This window comes from Thamnophis elegans, chromosome 1 (assembly GCF_009769535.1).
Source record: "Thamnophis elegans isolate rThaEle1 chromosome 1, rThaEle1.pri, whole genome shotgun sequence".
Lineage (NCBI taxonomy): Eukaryota > Metazoa > Chordata > Lepidosauria > Squamata > Colubridae > Thamnophis > Thamnophis elegans.
The window spans coordinates 83289164-83304361 of record NC_045541.1 but is presented as its reverse complement, the minus strand read 5'-3'; the positions used below and the strand labels follow the sequence as shown (position 1 = coordinate 83304361).

Sequence of the window (15198 nt, the reverse complement as noted above, 5' to 3'; positions counted from 1 at the left end):
TAGCACTGGAGGGGAAATATCTGTAATTGAAACAAAACATGTACCTTAAACATTACATTAATTTCTTCTCCCAAAGGGTCTGCATTCACCAAAGCAATTTTAAGAGGAACTGCATTAGAACTGAAATAGGAACATGCCTGTCAAAGATACAAAACATGGTTCATATTATATAAATCAAAAGGTTAAAAATAGAAATGATAAATGTTCTAAGTTTGGTTTTGCTCAATTTCTCATATAATAATAATAACAATAATAATAATAATAATAACAATAATAATAATAATAAAAAACAACTAAATTAGAATGTACACAATTACAAAATGGTAACACTAAAGGCCCAGACAATTCTTAAACAGTGGTATTCCAAACATATAAGCACTTTACATAAAAACAAATGGATTAATTGAACCTATTACCAGTATTAATATACTACTTATTCCCTGAAGTAGAAACAACATCGAAAACAAGGAAGTCTGTCACCAGGGCCAGTTTAGAAGTCTTTAAACAGAGGAGAATCCTGATTCCTCAGAATTAAATAGGGCAGTTTTAAGGGCAGTTTTAAAAACTTAGAAGTTCAAACTATATGCCGTTTATCCTGCATTCTTTTTACTTAGAGAGGTTTCATAAAGATAATACAAACCTAGCTTGTTGCAACAAGTTGAGAAATAAAAAAAATCAGGTTGCACAAAGTGGCAAAAGTTTGACAGGAGACGTACGCAAACAAAAATATGTGGGGAAGGGAGGGAAGAGGAACATAGGAGCCACAGCTAGGAAAAGGGTCAGCTTAGAAAGGAAGAACCTGGGGAGATAAAGGGAATAAGAAACAAAGTTTTAAATAAGGAAGACAGAATGGCTACTTGTGAGTAAAGGAGAAGTAAAAATAAAAATGCAGTCGCTTTTCTTCCTGCAGCCCTTTGCCCAGCTGGGATTCCAGTTCCTGCAACTAACAAGGAGAATGACACAGCTTGGTAAGTGTAACTGATTCAGGAGTAATGACTGGCAACTCCATCACTGAGGAAAGACAGAGGCGGCCAGTTTCACCAAGGAGGAAATTACTCAGTGATGTGCCCGGTGACATGGCTGGGAGAGTGCTTTAAGAGGAAATAAAGAGATAGGGAAAGGATCTGATCTGAGGAGGAATGATCACAGGAAGTGAGATATATTGCAATGTGAGACTTTTGAAGAAACAGCTGTTGCTGTAAGCATTTTGCAAGGCTGGAAACAAAATTGGTTTATTTTGAAATGCACCTTTAAGAAGACTGCTCTGTCTCTCATGTAAGACATCTGAGCAAGCCTCTCTACAGGACACAAGATTTCATCTATGTATGACAGCCTACTGTAGTTTATAGTTATTCTTACAGAGTGGTCAAAACTAGAGGCCGGAATCCCGTGGTTATATGTATTTTATGTCCTCACTTCCCTTGAGCAGTCTGCAGATCACAAAATAGAGAACCTCAGTCTCCTAACATTTACAAACCCAAAAGATAAGTAGGCAGAAATGGGAAAGGATGAGAGGAATATACAGGAACCAATGATTATCGTCACACAGCTCATACCTTCACATTCAATTCTTTAGCTACAAGACTGGGGCTGAGAGGCAAGCGGCATTTGTTTTTCAAGAAAAAAGACTGGACACGTTCCATTCCACTTTGCAGAACCATCTGTTAATAACCAATTCAAGGTTAAACTTCATTAAGTCATATTTGCAGAAATGTTTTCATTATGAATAAAGCATTAAGTTATATCAGTGTTCTTTTATAACACAAATCTGGTGTGTGAAGCAGCAGCGTTGTATTTTGGGGGTTGTACATTTCAGTCCCTATTACAAGGCTCAGAATTTTGTAAAAGAGATGAAAAAGTAACCCAACAACCTCGCTGCGGCTGATTTTACATGAGAAATATGACTGTACCATTAATAAATGCAACTGTGCTTTCATTCACATTTACACATGACTTGATCACTTCACCAACCTGTCTGGCTGATCCACTCGTCTGCTTGACTTTTTCTGCAACCATTCCTAAGAGCTGCACAAGTCTTGACTGCCTTTCCAGCTCTTCTCTCAGACTTTTGCCACAGATGGAAAGGAAGGCACCAAGGATATGCTCATATCTTATTCCGTGTTTGGTATCATGCAAGGTATCTTTTAGTAACCTAAAATATTACATAACATTAGATTGGGTTTCCTTCACACATGCTTATTTGAACCATATTTTGTACAAGTATTCAATACAGGGTATAAAACGTGTCCTCCTTTTGTTTGTTTCCACAACAGCAACCCTATAAGATAGGTTCGGTTGAGAAAGATAAGAACTGGCCCAAAGTCACCCAGGAATTGTCTGTGGCTAACGTGAGACTGGAAGCTGGATCTACTCTCCCCTAACCCAACATTTGGGTACCTGAGAGACCGCCTCCTGCCGATTACCTCCCATAGACTGATTAGATCTCACAGGTTAGATCTCCTCCGGATTCCATCTGCCAGCCAATGTCGGCTGGCGATTCCCCGGGGGAGAGCCTTCTCTGTTGCAGCTCTAGCCCTTTTGAACGATCTCCCCGTGGAGATCCGGACCCTTACTACCCTCCCGGCCTTCCGCAAAGCCACCAAGTCCTGGCTGCTCCAGCAGGCCGGGGGGGCTTGTGAAATATCCAGCCCCACGGTAACTGTGAATGTTGTATATTTTAAAGTGTTGTTTTGTTTATTTATCCCCTTCCCTTGTTTATTGTAAGCTGCCCGGAGTCCTTCGGGAGTGGGCGGCATACAAGATGAATAAACTCAAACCTTCACTATTAGAGCACACCGGACTTCTGTAATAATTTGAATTTAAAGTACTACAAAACAGCAGAATACAGCAGAAACCACATGCTCAACTGGCTGGTTGATCTATGACCCAGGGAGTGGAAGGAGACAAAGAACTGATATAATCATTGATTTAGTAAGCCTCAATGAATGTAGCCCTCACATTTCAAAGTCCCAAGAAGACATGACTGCATGTACACCTACCCCAAGCAGGGGCATAGGTAAAGTATTTTTCTTTGCATCTAAACCCAGAACTTAACTGGAGATGCTCAATACTTCATACTCCTTAACTTATTATTGGTCAGCACACATAGCAGATTGTACTCTGACTTTGATTTTTCTTCCCATTATTCAGGAAATGGAGTTAGAGTGAATTATTTTAATTTATGCTTTTTACTGTTCACTGATTTTTGTTGTTGTTTAAAATAAGTAATGTGTATGTACCATATTTTTGGAGTATAAGACACACTTTTTCTCCTCTAAAAAAGGGTGAAAATTTGGGTGCATCTTATACACCGAACGTAGTCCCGCCCATCCACCGGACCCCACTCTTTGGCATCTGCCTCCCAGTAATTTGTCTCCTTGAAATAACTGCATGTTTCATTTTCAGCTTCAGCACAGCTTGATTAGCACAAGCAGCTGATTGTCGATTGGATTGGCCTCCTGACCATCAGCTGTTTCAAGCTGTAGGGATTGCCATTGCGGCCTCAGACCACCCTCTGCATACCCCATTTTCTGCTCATTCTGATCCCTGCTGCCCGGAACACATGGAAAATGGGATGCGGAGACCAAAAATGGGGCAAGTGGAGAGAGCAATAGTCTATGGCAATCCCTGCAGCCTAAAACAGCTGGTCGTCTGGAGGTTGATGTAACCGACAATCAGCTGCTTGTGCTAATCAGGCTGTGTTAAAATTGAAGCTGAAACATGCTGTTTGCTGCAAGGAGGCAAATTGCTGGGAGGCAGAGGGAGATTCCCCCCCCCCCGCCCAAAAAAGCTAGGTGCATCTTATACTTCGGAGCGTCTTATACTCCAAAAATACAGTACATAAAAATAAAACAAAATAAATGTTCAGATTCAAGAGAAGATTCATACTATGTATCAACAGAAAATGTATAGAGAGAAGACAGTAGCATCTGAAACCATTGTTTTATTTTCATTAATTTATACAGCACCTTCCACTGCATTTACAATATTATATTTATGTAAAGTTAAAATAAGTTAAATGGGTTTTTTTTGTCCCTACGTAAAGCATAATCTTGCTTAAGACACAAACATGTTATCTAAATTCAGTTTTAGAGAGAGACTAATGCAAGATTAGGTAATAATGCTTTGGAACAGAAGAAAGCAACCCAGAACTTCAGGAAAAATACAATAGCTTTTTCAGAACACCTAATTAATTCCTATCAGCAACAGCATACATTTTTCTGGCCTATAAAGATTTATGAATGTTCCTCATTTTTAAAGTTTTCACATCAACTTTTTACTTGTTCTTGAAAATATAAACATTGTTGAAAGATGCTGAAAAAGAATATAGATCTTCTTACCAATATAGATAGTGTGCTATTCGAATATTTCCTAGTGCTCGGGCCAAGAGGAATCTGACTAAAGAGTTGTCCAGATACGTTTCATATTTTAATGCCTAAACACACACAAAAGGTAAGTTTTATACAGAGTTATATTTAAAGACAACTTAGCATAAGCGGTTTTCCACATCAACAGTTTTCCAATTAAATGAACTTCCCAAAATTATGTTCCTTAAAATATGAAACTATTCAGCACTGTTTAAACTTATCATTTAGACTCAACCAATCAATCAATTTATCTATTTATTTCATTCTGTCTGCCTATGTTCTTAGGAAGTCCATTTAAAAAAATTGGATGTAGGAGAGATATTTATATTTCCCTTTCTTTTGCATCTCCTTATCCCTTCAGAAGGTCTGTTCATTTTTTTACTCATACCCTTTGAATAACTATTACCCTATTAAATAGCAATACACAAACAAAATATAAAACTATTTTTATAGAGTTCATATTCAAAATGGTTCTGAAGCAACATGATAAATAGTAAAAAATATGTCAGCAACATTGAAATGATATTTTATTTTTACTTGTTATTGTTATTATATTTATAAATAACTTGAATACAGTCAAGATTGTAACATAATATAAACCATCTCTTATCCTTATAAATGAAGAGACCTTTGAGATGAATAAGGAAACATTAAGAAATATCTTAAATGATAATCCTAACATTCAGGCAGGGTCACAATAATTTACATAATTTAATTAATATGTGAACCAAAAACTTTATTTTATTACACCTTTTCAATTATTTCTCCTGAATTTTCTACACTTGCTCCTTCGGTCATTAGGTCTCTATGAGCCTATTTTCTTCCTCACACAGTGTTTTCAATCATATACCATAGGCTTATAATCTTTTCAGGCCTCAAACTACAAAGATCTATTAACATTGCCCCCCCCCCCAATCACTGAAATCTTATGAGAATGCCATTTCACAAGGTGTCAATTCAACAACAAAATCCCATTAAGATTTAGATTAATCTATTGCAAAATCTGAGAACTGCATGAGACTTTGGTCATTTCCTATACTTTTTGATTATTTAATTCTGAGGTTTTAGAGATACACCTGCCTTGATATCTTGGTGTTGGCCATAATCTACCCTCATTTACTACACTCAATATAAACAAATGCAAATAAATTTCACCCAATTGTTTAACCTTAGGCTGCCAAATGGAAGGGTACATTAAGAAGCTTCCTGTTAAAACAAATATTTTATCCCACTCCCATCAAACATTTTCTCCCACTTCCACGCATAGAATTTGCATGGAAACAACTGGGGAACAGAAAAGGATATAGTTAAATATAGTAAGTAGAGTGGTTTGTTTTATGCTGTAAATGCTATTGTTAAATTACAATGGCATTTTATATTGTATCTCATTTATTAGACTTAATACCAAAACTCCTAATGTTACTGTCATAAATTAACTGTGATTTCTGATTAATTTCTGTGCAGTTACAAATGCCATTTTTCCCCTTTTCAGTATATTTAATGCGATAGTCTTCTGACCTGAACAAACTGGGGAAGAATGTCAGCAAGTTCATCATCGTTTATTGCCTCAATCCACTGTACAGCTTTTGTTCTTACTTCTTGATCAGCAAAACTACAAACCAGAAGATTAATTGAAATCATACTTGATTAACGTTTGGCAAGAATACATGTTGTAAGGATTTTTGGGAACATTAGAAATAAAGTTTTAGCCTATACAAAAAGGTTTTATGCATTAAACCATAATGCATAGACCACTGAATGATGTTTATAAGGAGTAGAATTGGGGCCATTTTTCATATCAGTAGACTACATCAGAAAAGATACTGGTTTACTTAAATCAAATACTTAACCTTAAATTCTTATGTAGCTATATACAATGTTAACATAATGTTACAGTTTCAGCCTAGCAAATAACCAAATTTAGATCTGTAAGATATACAAGATAATTTGTCATCCATCAACAAAATTCACATGACAAAATACTGTGAAACCAGTAAAGTGGCTTTTACTTACAGATGCTGTTTACTTGGAAATAATCTAGAAATGCTTAATAGCTCAAAATCTATAATATTTTTCAAACATATTAGAGTCTGAAATAAATGTATCTTACTTACTTTGCGTTCAGCAATTCTAATGCGGTAAGTGGAGGTAAAGGAGGCCACTGTTGAAGTAGCAAATATATTTCAGGAAGATTGGTCAAATCCCAGTTTGGAGCGCTAGCCAGTATCTTGGGCAGGCTGCCTGCATGTGTGTAACAATAATGTCGCTTGTCCCATAAAAATGCCTTATCTTTCCTAGATAATCTATAAAGGGTAATTCCAAACATATTTATTAATTCATTACATTGCCATTATAGTCACTAACAATTAAAAACCATAAAAAACAAATCCTGTGTGTAACTATTATTATATACAATAAATTTCATCATCATTCATCCTGCTCTCCTTTCATTTATTCCATTAGATCCATCAGTTCAATTAAAAAAATTCAGAATAGATTAAAAGAGGAACTGAAAACTTCAAGTGGTATCGTGACTCATCTTTTAATAACTTCTTTACAAAAGGCTGGATCATCTTGATGCTATAAAACTCTTATGAATTAGCCTGGTAATGGGTACCAAGCATTTTGATCAGGTGAAAGCTATTTCAGTTGAACTGTACATTAGCTACTGGAGGAAACCTTGCATTCATAAGCAACTTTGAATATAAAGGGAAACCTTATCCATCCTTTCTTCTCCATATGTTTCATTTGCAGCATTATTTTTGATTTCCCAAAATAATCAGCCTCCTCAGTTCTTTCTCTGTCAACAGGAAATTCTCAGGCTCTGACACTAATGGAATGTAAAAACATGAGTACTACTGTATACTGTGAGTGTACTGCACTAAGGATAGTCCTCGGCTTATGGCCTTAACCGAGCCTCATCATACAGTGGGTCATCAGGTGACCAACCCAATTGTACAACCTTTTTTTGGGATGGCATAAACACAAATGCTGCAGTTATAAAGTGAACATTGCAGTTGATGAGAAAATCCATTGTTTGCTGCTTTTTGCTGGAAATTGGAAGTAAATACTGGTTTCCAGCAAATCCATCATAATTTGTGGTCACACAACTGTGGAATGCTGCAAACAATTGTAAATGTGGGCTGTCTGCCAACTGCCCAAATTGTAGTCTTATGTCTGTGGGGTGGGAGGGTAAGGGTGGCTGCCATACCAGGTCATATGCTTTTGGGAGGTTCACCTTAACTTTCACCAGTTGCTAAGTGACTGGTCATAAGTCAAGGACAACCTTTTAACCTTTGATTAAAAGTCAATAGGCTGAGTATACTTCAAATTTTTATAAATGTCTTTTAAAAAAGTAATTGTTATGTGATAGTTCAAGATTTCAATTACTCAACATCCCCTTCTGAATAACAGTTGGACTATATTTTGAAAATAAATAAATGATGCACCCTGGTCATATGTAGTTCTCAATGTTCTCTAGAATCTTGTCAAAAATTGTTATATGCACAGCAGAAATAAATACTGAAGAATGATCATATCTAATAATCTGCATATGGAAGGTTAGATTTGAAGTAACCAAGAGAACATACCCATATGTACCCTCTTTGGAAATAATGGAAAGGAGACGCTCCCTTGAATCTTTTTCCAATGTGTCTATAGAATTACATGTTGAATTGTTTGCAGCCTGAGGAATTTTGTATATAATGTCAAATGGTAAAGAAGGGAAGTCAACCTGAAATGTTAAAATAATAAATCAATAAACTACAAAATAGAAAGCTCTACTGGCACGTCACAGTTTTTCCCACTTAAATTTCGCTTGAATCTTTTTCCAATGTGTCTACAGAATTACATATGGAATTGTTTGCAGCCGGAGGAATTTTGTACATAATGTCAAATGGTAAAGAAGGGAGGTCAACCTGGAATGTTAAAATAATGCATCAATAAAATACAAAATAGAAAGATCCACTGGCACTCCACAGTTTTTCCTACTTTAATTTCAATATCTTTCACCTTCTTTCTTTTTCTTTCCTACTGTCTATATACTATTAAAAACTGATTTCTTCAATCTTTAACTGGGCGAAACAGTGAACCATAGGCCAAAATATTTTGAATGAAGGTACTTCAAATGAGCTAACTTATAGAATGCATCCAAAATCTGGGACCCATGACTCTCATGGCAAATTTTATAAAACATTTTATGACATAAACATTATCATAAAGCAATTTATGACATAATACAAAAGTCATAAAACATTTCCTAGGCTAATGTTAGACTACACCATACCGTTCAGCAAGAGTTATTTTCATCCCAACTTTTCTAGTATATTAGAAGCTCTCTGACTGTTGAAGGCATTGGCAGAATCTGGTAAGGAAATAGCTCTAAAATAATGGTCCAACAGAGCACCATTGTCTAGATATAAAATAAAGTACATCAGAGGAAAATAATATCTGAGAGACATTTATAGTACCTGAAAGCTTGTCACGTATAATAAATACAGTAGATGTACTGTATATGAGGTAGGCATTGATGGTAGAAACTCAAGTGCTTGCTATTTTGTTTACCATATCAAAGTGATACCATTTAAAAAATGGAAAGAGCAATAAATTAATATTCACAACTGCTTCTAAGTTTAGTTGACCACAACATTATTCCCCTGGGGCTTTGTGTTTGGACACTGCTTCTTCTTACAAGTGGACAGAGAGCTGCAGTTTCCAAATCATTTGTTTAAGATCTGGCTAAGGTTAAACATATAATACTTATACATGTTTACATGCTATTTCTGAGAGCCACAAACCACAAGGTGTCAGTATGGTTTACAATAGGTAAACTACATTGCCTATTGTTTCCAGTTGACATTGGATTCGTTATTAATCCATAAATGAGAAGTGCATCTCTCAATATTCATGGGAGGAACCACTGGCTGAAATTCTTGAATGCCCATGCAACCATTTCCAAATAATAAGTACATATCTCTGCATTATACCAAGACCCCAGGATAAATGAACAATCAAATTAAAATATAATGATAAAATTCCCAAACAATCTTTCGGCAGAGAGGCATTCAGGATTGAAATGTAATATGTTCAGGAAAACGGAAATGATTCTAATTTATCTTATTAACTGTGCAATCAGTTTTGCATGTGAAAAAATATTACTTAAAATTTCAGATATGAATCTTTATAAAATGTCTACTCTCAAGTGCAAAATCACTATTCTATGTTCAAATTGGCCTATTTGAGCATCCTGGAAACTTCAAAATGCTTGTTGAATAATCCTAGTAAAATAAAAACAATTTTATTCTCATATACTATTTTGTGGATGATTGGAAAGACCAAATAGAAATGGGACCTACTTCTATTTCTATTGGGAAACAGAGCATATTACATTTCACCCCTATAAATAGAATATAAATGCTTTTTTTAAAACATTGAGGAAACAGTATTACCTGTAACATTATCCTTTGCATTAGGTTTCCCTTTTTATGAGCTACTCCAGAGACAGTATTTAAGTTTTGAGGAGGTATCCAAAGATGTAAAAGTTTTGTCCCACATGTTAACATTCTAAAAGCATAGAATATATAATTTAATTTTATGACCACATTTCAAGAGACAATACATTTTAGAAAACAAAAAAAGTTATCCCCTCAGGAATACCACTAATTTCTCATGTATAATTGTGATCTACAGAAATTCCTGTGCATTAAATCTGAATATAATTTAATAACTTCCTACAATCTCTTTTTATAGAAAATTTTATATTGAGGCAATCCAAAATACCTGAGGTTACTAATCATCATAGTAGAGATGTTAATACAAAACAGACAAATATGAGATCAGACTATACAGCACTATCAAAATCTTTTTGTATGTGTTTTTTCAAATGTTTACTTAAAGGCTATATTTACATACAGTCCCCCCCCCCCCAAATATCCAGTGTATTGTAGCTTTAAAAGAGCTCTGAGACCTACAGTTAAACATAACTTCATTTTAGTTGTACAGATCAAAAGTCTACATTAAGACAAGTTGTGGTGGTGGTTGTTATATGGGCAGTCAGCAAGAGTCAATGACTTCAAACTGACAAACTGTTTAACACCTACATGCATGTCACTTCTTAAAAGAACTGGCAAGACGGGTTCTTATCCCCAAAAGACTCCAATCTAAAATGATGTCTAACCACAAAAGAGCCAACAAGGCTGATGCTCCACAGACAGAACAAATAGAAATCCACAGCAGCCTTACACAGAAGACCTGTGCAAACCATAAGCACTGTGAGCCATCTGTGTCTTCTGCAAGGCCTGGTGCATCTACTTCAAGGGCTCTTCCAGATTTGCTCAGGTTGCATGAGGATGCATAACCACTTTGCCAGGGCTCCAAACATTAGTGGGATCCTTTCATGTGCACACCTGAAGAAAGCCTACTACAGCCACGCCAATCCTTGCAGAGGATTGACTATATTGAGGAGGCCTGCTCTTAGAAAGCTTTACACTTTATTATGCAGGCATTATAAATTAAGAGAAAACTATACTGAGAAAATACAAGTTGATACATTAGTAGCATAATTTCTGAATGGGTGAATTCTTTATGTAGAAGACTTACTACAGCGCTGCAAATTAGGCTGCTTGGATTTTATTGGCTTCAACAGGATTCAAACAGATTATATACAAAGGATTTAATACTTGTAGCCAGTAATATATATACTGGAGCTGGCTCATATAAGCCTATGAGAAGAAATCCTTAAATTCTCAGGAATTTTGTAAGTTGATTGAGAGCAGAGCACAGCCGCATGCCTAGTGCACTGATAAGCTGTGTTGGTAATTTGCAGCATAGCAGCACTACGGATCTGGGAGATCCAGTGGTTACATATTTATTAGCATACCACTACTTAGAGTTGACCTATTTTGTGCATTGAACTTAACATACTTTTCTTCAGTAAAGCTTTTCAATATATTTTTACACATAGAAATGGGGGAATTTAGAATCTCACTTGTGTTAATTCACATTGATTTTTCTTTACCCTTTTCACCACTCCTCTAAACAGCAAAATTAAGATTAAAGAAGCTCTCTAGCATTTTACTGTTTGCTTCAAATACTTACCGTTCAAAGTCAAAGAGCGGTAAAGAAACCTGACTCAACCTCTCTGGGCCTTTTCTCTGTTTATTTGAATCTGGTGAATTACCCCCATTTTGATTTAAAATACCAAAAAGAGTAAGACATAGGATGGACTCTACTGGCAACTGAGAAATCTGGATGGGAAAAATTATTCTGTAAAATAACAGAAGTGGTTTGTTAGATAACTATTGATTACATTTTAGAAAAAAAGAATTAGTTAATATGCTCAATGCCTGCCAAATCTCATTAATTTTATCTCATGTCATTTGAAACCATTGTATAAAATAATTTCATCAATATCTAAAAAAAATTTAATCTCAAATATTACACATAATTGACAAAAGATTTTTTATACAAATAATGGCTAATTAAAATAGATTTTTCCTTAAAATGGTTGGTTCCACAGTTAAGATATAGAACGGATCATCTGGTTTTGAACCAACTCATTTTGAGAACCTAGCCAACAAGTTTTATATTTGCTATATTTGACAAATTCATTAAATGTTTGTGAAGCATTTAACTCTACAAATGGTTCTTTCTAATTTCTAGGCTTGTGCAAAACAATTAATGAGTGTTAAATATATTCCTTGAATAACCTGTAGACACTCAAAAACCCAGCATGATTGCTCTGAGGCTTTCAGAGGTCTTCTAGATATGCTGTTATAAGCATATTTTTTTTAGCCAACACATTGAGAGGGCCTTGAAGCAGCCATACTGAAGTTTTGAATAGCTATGTGTAATTCCACTGTTGTCTTCCTCAAACACAGAGTAACAGAACAATGAGCATTTCTCCCAGTCACTCCCTAGCCTGTATTTTCAAATTATGTTGAAAAGTCTTTTTACTAGCTGACTAAGTCAATTGCGATTTTTGAAAATTAATTAGCATTTTAAAGGAATGTGACAGACATTACATAAAGAATTACTTTTATGCGTCTATAAACTAAAAAAGGACACTTACAATTCATCCCATTTAATCAAATAGAAGAACTTCTTATATGTGCCAACCTTCTTGGACTGCACTGGTTTGAAGAGATCTTTTCCATTATGGGTCAAAGAGCAAACCAGATAATATTTTTCATAACTAAAAACAGAGCAAAATGTAGTCAATAAAAATGAACATAACATTCAGGGTAAAAGTACAGTTTAGTGTAAATACTCACACTGAAACCCAATTATTGGGAATTCCATGAGCAGCAAATATGGTGAACTGGAGATGCTCTGTGGCAGTCCATGCTTCTTTAGTGCTTTTCGTAGTCCTTGGAGTGCTTAATGAAGGACTGTGGTATGAGTTCAAGTAGAGTTGAAGAAGAGCATGGACAGCAGAGGTCAGCTCATCTATGCTCATTTGAAGAGGATTTTCAGATTGCATAGAAGCTAGAAAATTGTTTTTTAACGTTAAGAAGATAATGATCAGAATACCCTTTAAAACAACAAAGATATTTAATTTGTACTTACCAACTGGATTCTTGCTAGTGTCATCAGACGATATTATAGAGCCCTGTCCAGTGAGATATGAAAAAAGTTATCAATCTCTCCAAATAGGGAAAAAAACTTTGTTGAATTGTTATTAATATTTCTGCTTATTTCTTAGATATTCATGCTACAAGATCTTTTGTACTCCTTATTTGTACAAGTAGTCCTCAACTTATGACAATTGAGCCCAAAATTTATGAGGTTAAGTGAGACATTTGTTAAGTAAACTTTGTCCCATTTTACAACCTTTGTCATAGTTGGTAAGCGAATTACTGCAGTTGATAAATTAGTAATCTGGTTGTTAAGTGAATTGGGTTTTCCCATTGGCTTTGTTTGTCAGAAGATTGTACTGAGTATATGACCTTCGAACACAGCAACAGTCTAAGTAAGTCCCAGCTGTCAAGCATCTGAATTTTGCACACATGATCACGGGGATGCTTCAAGGGTCATGAGTGAAGAATGGTCATGTCACTTTTTAAAGCGCCGTTGTAACTTTGAATGTTAAATGAACTGTTGTAAGTCAAGGACTAACTGCATAGAAGCAAAAAGTGGCTTCAATCAGGTGATGCCCATACCATCACCATTGCAAAGTTTGTCTGTCAGCAATCAGAATAAAAAAAAATCCAGTCTCACTATATCAACTTGCTTAAAGATAATTAATATGGTGTAGAACTGTGATGGTGAACCTTTAGCATGCATGTCAGAGTCCTCTCTGTGGGCACACGCGCCTTCGGCAGATGCTCTTCTGAGTTCCAGCACGTTCATGCGCACCAGCCAGCTGCTCTCTTTTTGATTCCGGCATGCGCACTGGCCAGATGGTCTAGCTGGCTGGTGCACATGTATGTGAAGGAGCTTGGAAGAGAGCAGCTGACTGGTGCACATGTGCACAATGGAACCCAGAAAAGCAGATGGCCGCCGCATGCATGCGCTCCAGCCAGTTGCTCTCATCCTGGTTCTGGTGCTCATGTATGTGTGTGTATGTGTGTGTGCGTACTCCGGCACTCAGTGCCAAAAAGCTTAACCATCACTGGTGTAGAAGATGGGACTGAATTAGTATCCACCCGACTGTATAAATGAGATATAGAAGAAAACTGCAGGATTAAACTAATTACCTCAGGGCTCTTGTTCCCTGGAAGGTTAACTGTTCTTCTTAGATTCTTTACAGCTGCAGTAATTGCTGGAGTCTCTACCCCGTCTAATGAATAGCAAATTTTTCTGACGGCTTTAATGACTGGTTCCATTGCTTTAAACCGATTCTGATGAGAGAAATAAAATAAACAGGGTAAAATTAAATGTTGGAAAAAATCCAACATTTCTCAACTACATTTCCGGTAAGCAAACAGAACATCCCTTCTATTCCTCCCATAAATACTCTTACAATTGGAACATATTTATACCTCTTGATTTACAGAAATATGCAGGGAGAAAGGAAATCTGTTCCACTGACAGATGCCATTTCATCGACAAATACTAGATGTTTGGAGCATATGTTAGAGAAAGAAGAAGGCAGGCATTATATATAATGAGTCTATTTAAATATTTTTAATTTAGTTGCATTTCTTCTGCCACTGGCTGCCACCTAACTCTAAAGCATATTGTACTGACACCGAAGAAGTTGATGACAAGTTCACAGAACAGTATTGTGTATACAATAATCTACATAGAAGATTATTTGTTCAGCGCAGTTCTATTGTGTTCTATTATGTTCTGAACCTGTGTGTAGCAAACAGTGGCACAGGAAATATCATATGGATGAAGAATGGAAGAAAGAGTGAATTCATTTAAGGTTTGGCATATTGTAGATGTTGCCAACGTCCACTTTTATAACTTCACTGTAGTAACACTCCTTCTTACCAGATGAAAATGGTGTACTTGTGACATGAATAAGCTAAAGTATTGTTCAGGACAAGGGCCCCCAAACCCTAGGACATGGCCTATTTGGAACCTGGCATGCATGCGTGCAGCTCAACTCTCTCTCTCGCGCACACACACTGCTCAACTTGCACAAGCGGCAAGCCTATGCATACATATGTGCATGCATGCACAGTTCAACTTGCACTCAGCCAGGCCACTAAGGTGCAAAGATTGGGGATTGCTGGCTTAGAAAACTACTGTGTTTCAACTGGAGGACAAAAAGTAATGTATGAAGCTTAAAGTAGATTGGAAAGTGAGGCTTAGGAAAAAAATCGTATTTGAGCAGTAACATCTAGCAAATCCCAAATAGCTAATGGTAAAATATAAATACATC

The 15198-nt window shown here is 36.1% G+C and overlaps 1 protein-coding gene across 1 annotated transcript in view; it reads right to left on the bottom strand.

The window, feature by feature from the left end:
* Positions 1-15198, bottom strand: part of PIK3C2A (phosphatidylinositol-4-phosphate 3-kinase catalytic subunit type 2 alpha) — a 57157-nt gene that overhangs the window by 11926 nt on the left and 30033 nt on the right. The window contains 13 exon segments of the mRNA XM_032222584.1: positions 45-137; positions 1557-1661; positions 1972-2152; positions 4341-4435; positions 5886-5979; positions 6482-6670; positions 7958-8100; positions 9815-9929; positions 11463-11630; positions 12436-12558; positions 12638-12851; positions 12933-12975; positions 14063-14206. Of these exon segments, the coding sequence (XP_032078475.1) occupies positions 45-137; positions 1557-1661; positions 1972-2152; positions 4341-4435; positions 5886-5979; positions 6482-6670; positions 7958-8100; positions 9815-9929; positions 11463-11630; positions 12436-12558; positions 12638-12851; positions 12933-12975; positions 14063-14206 (1707 nt within the window).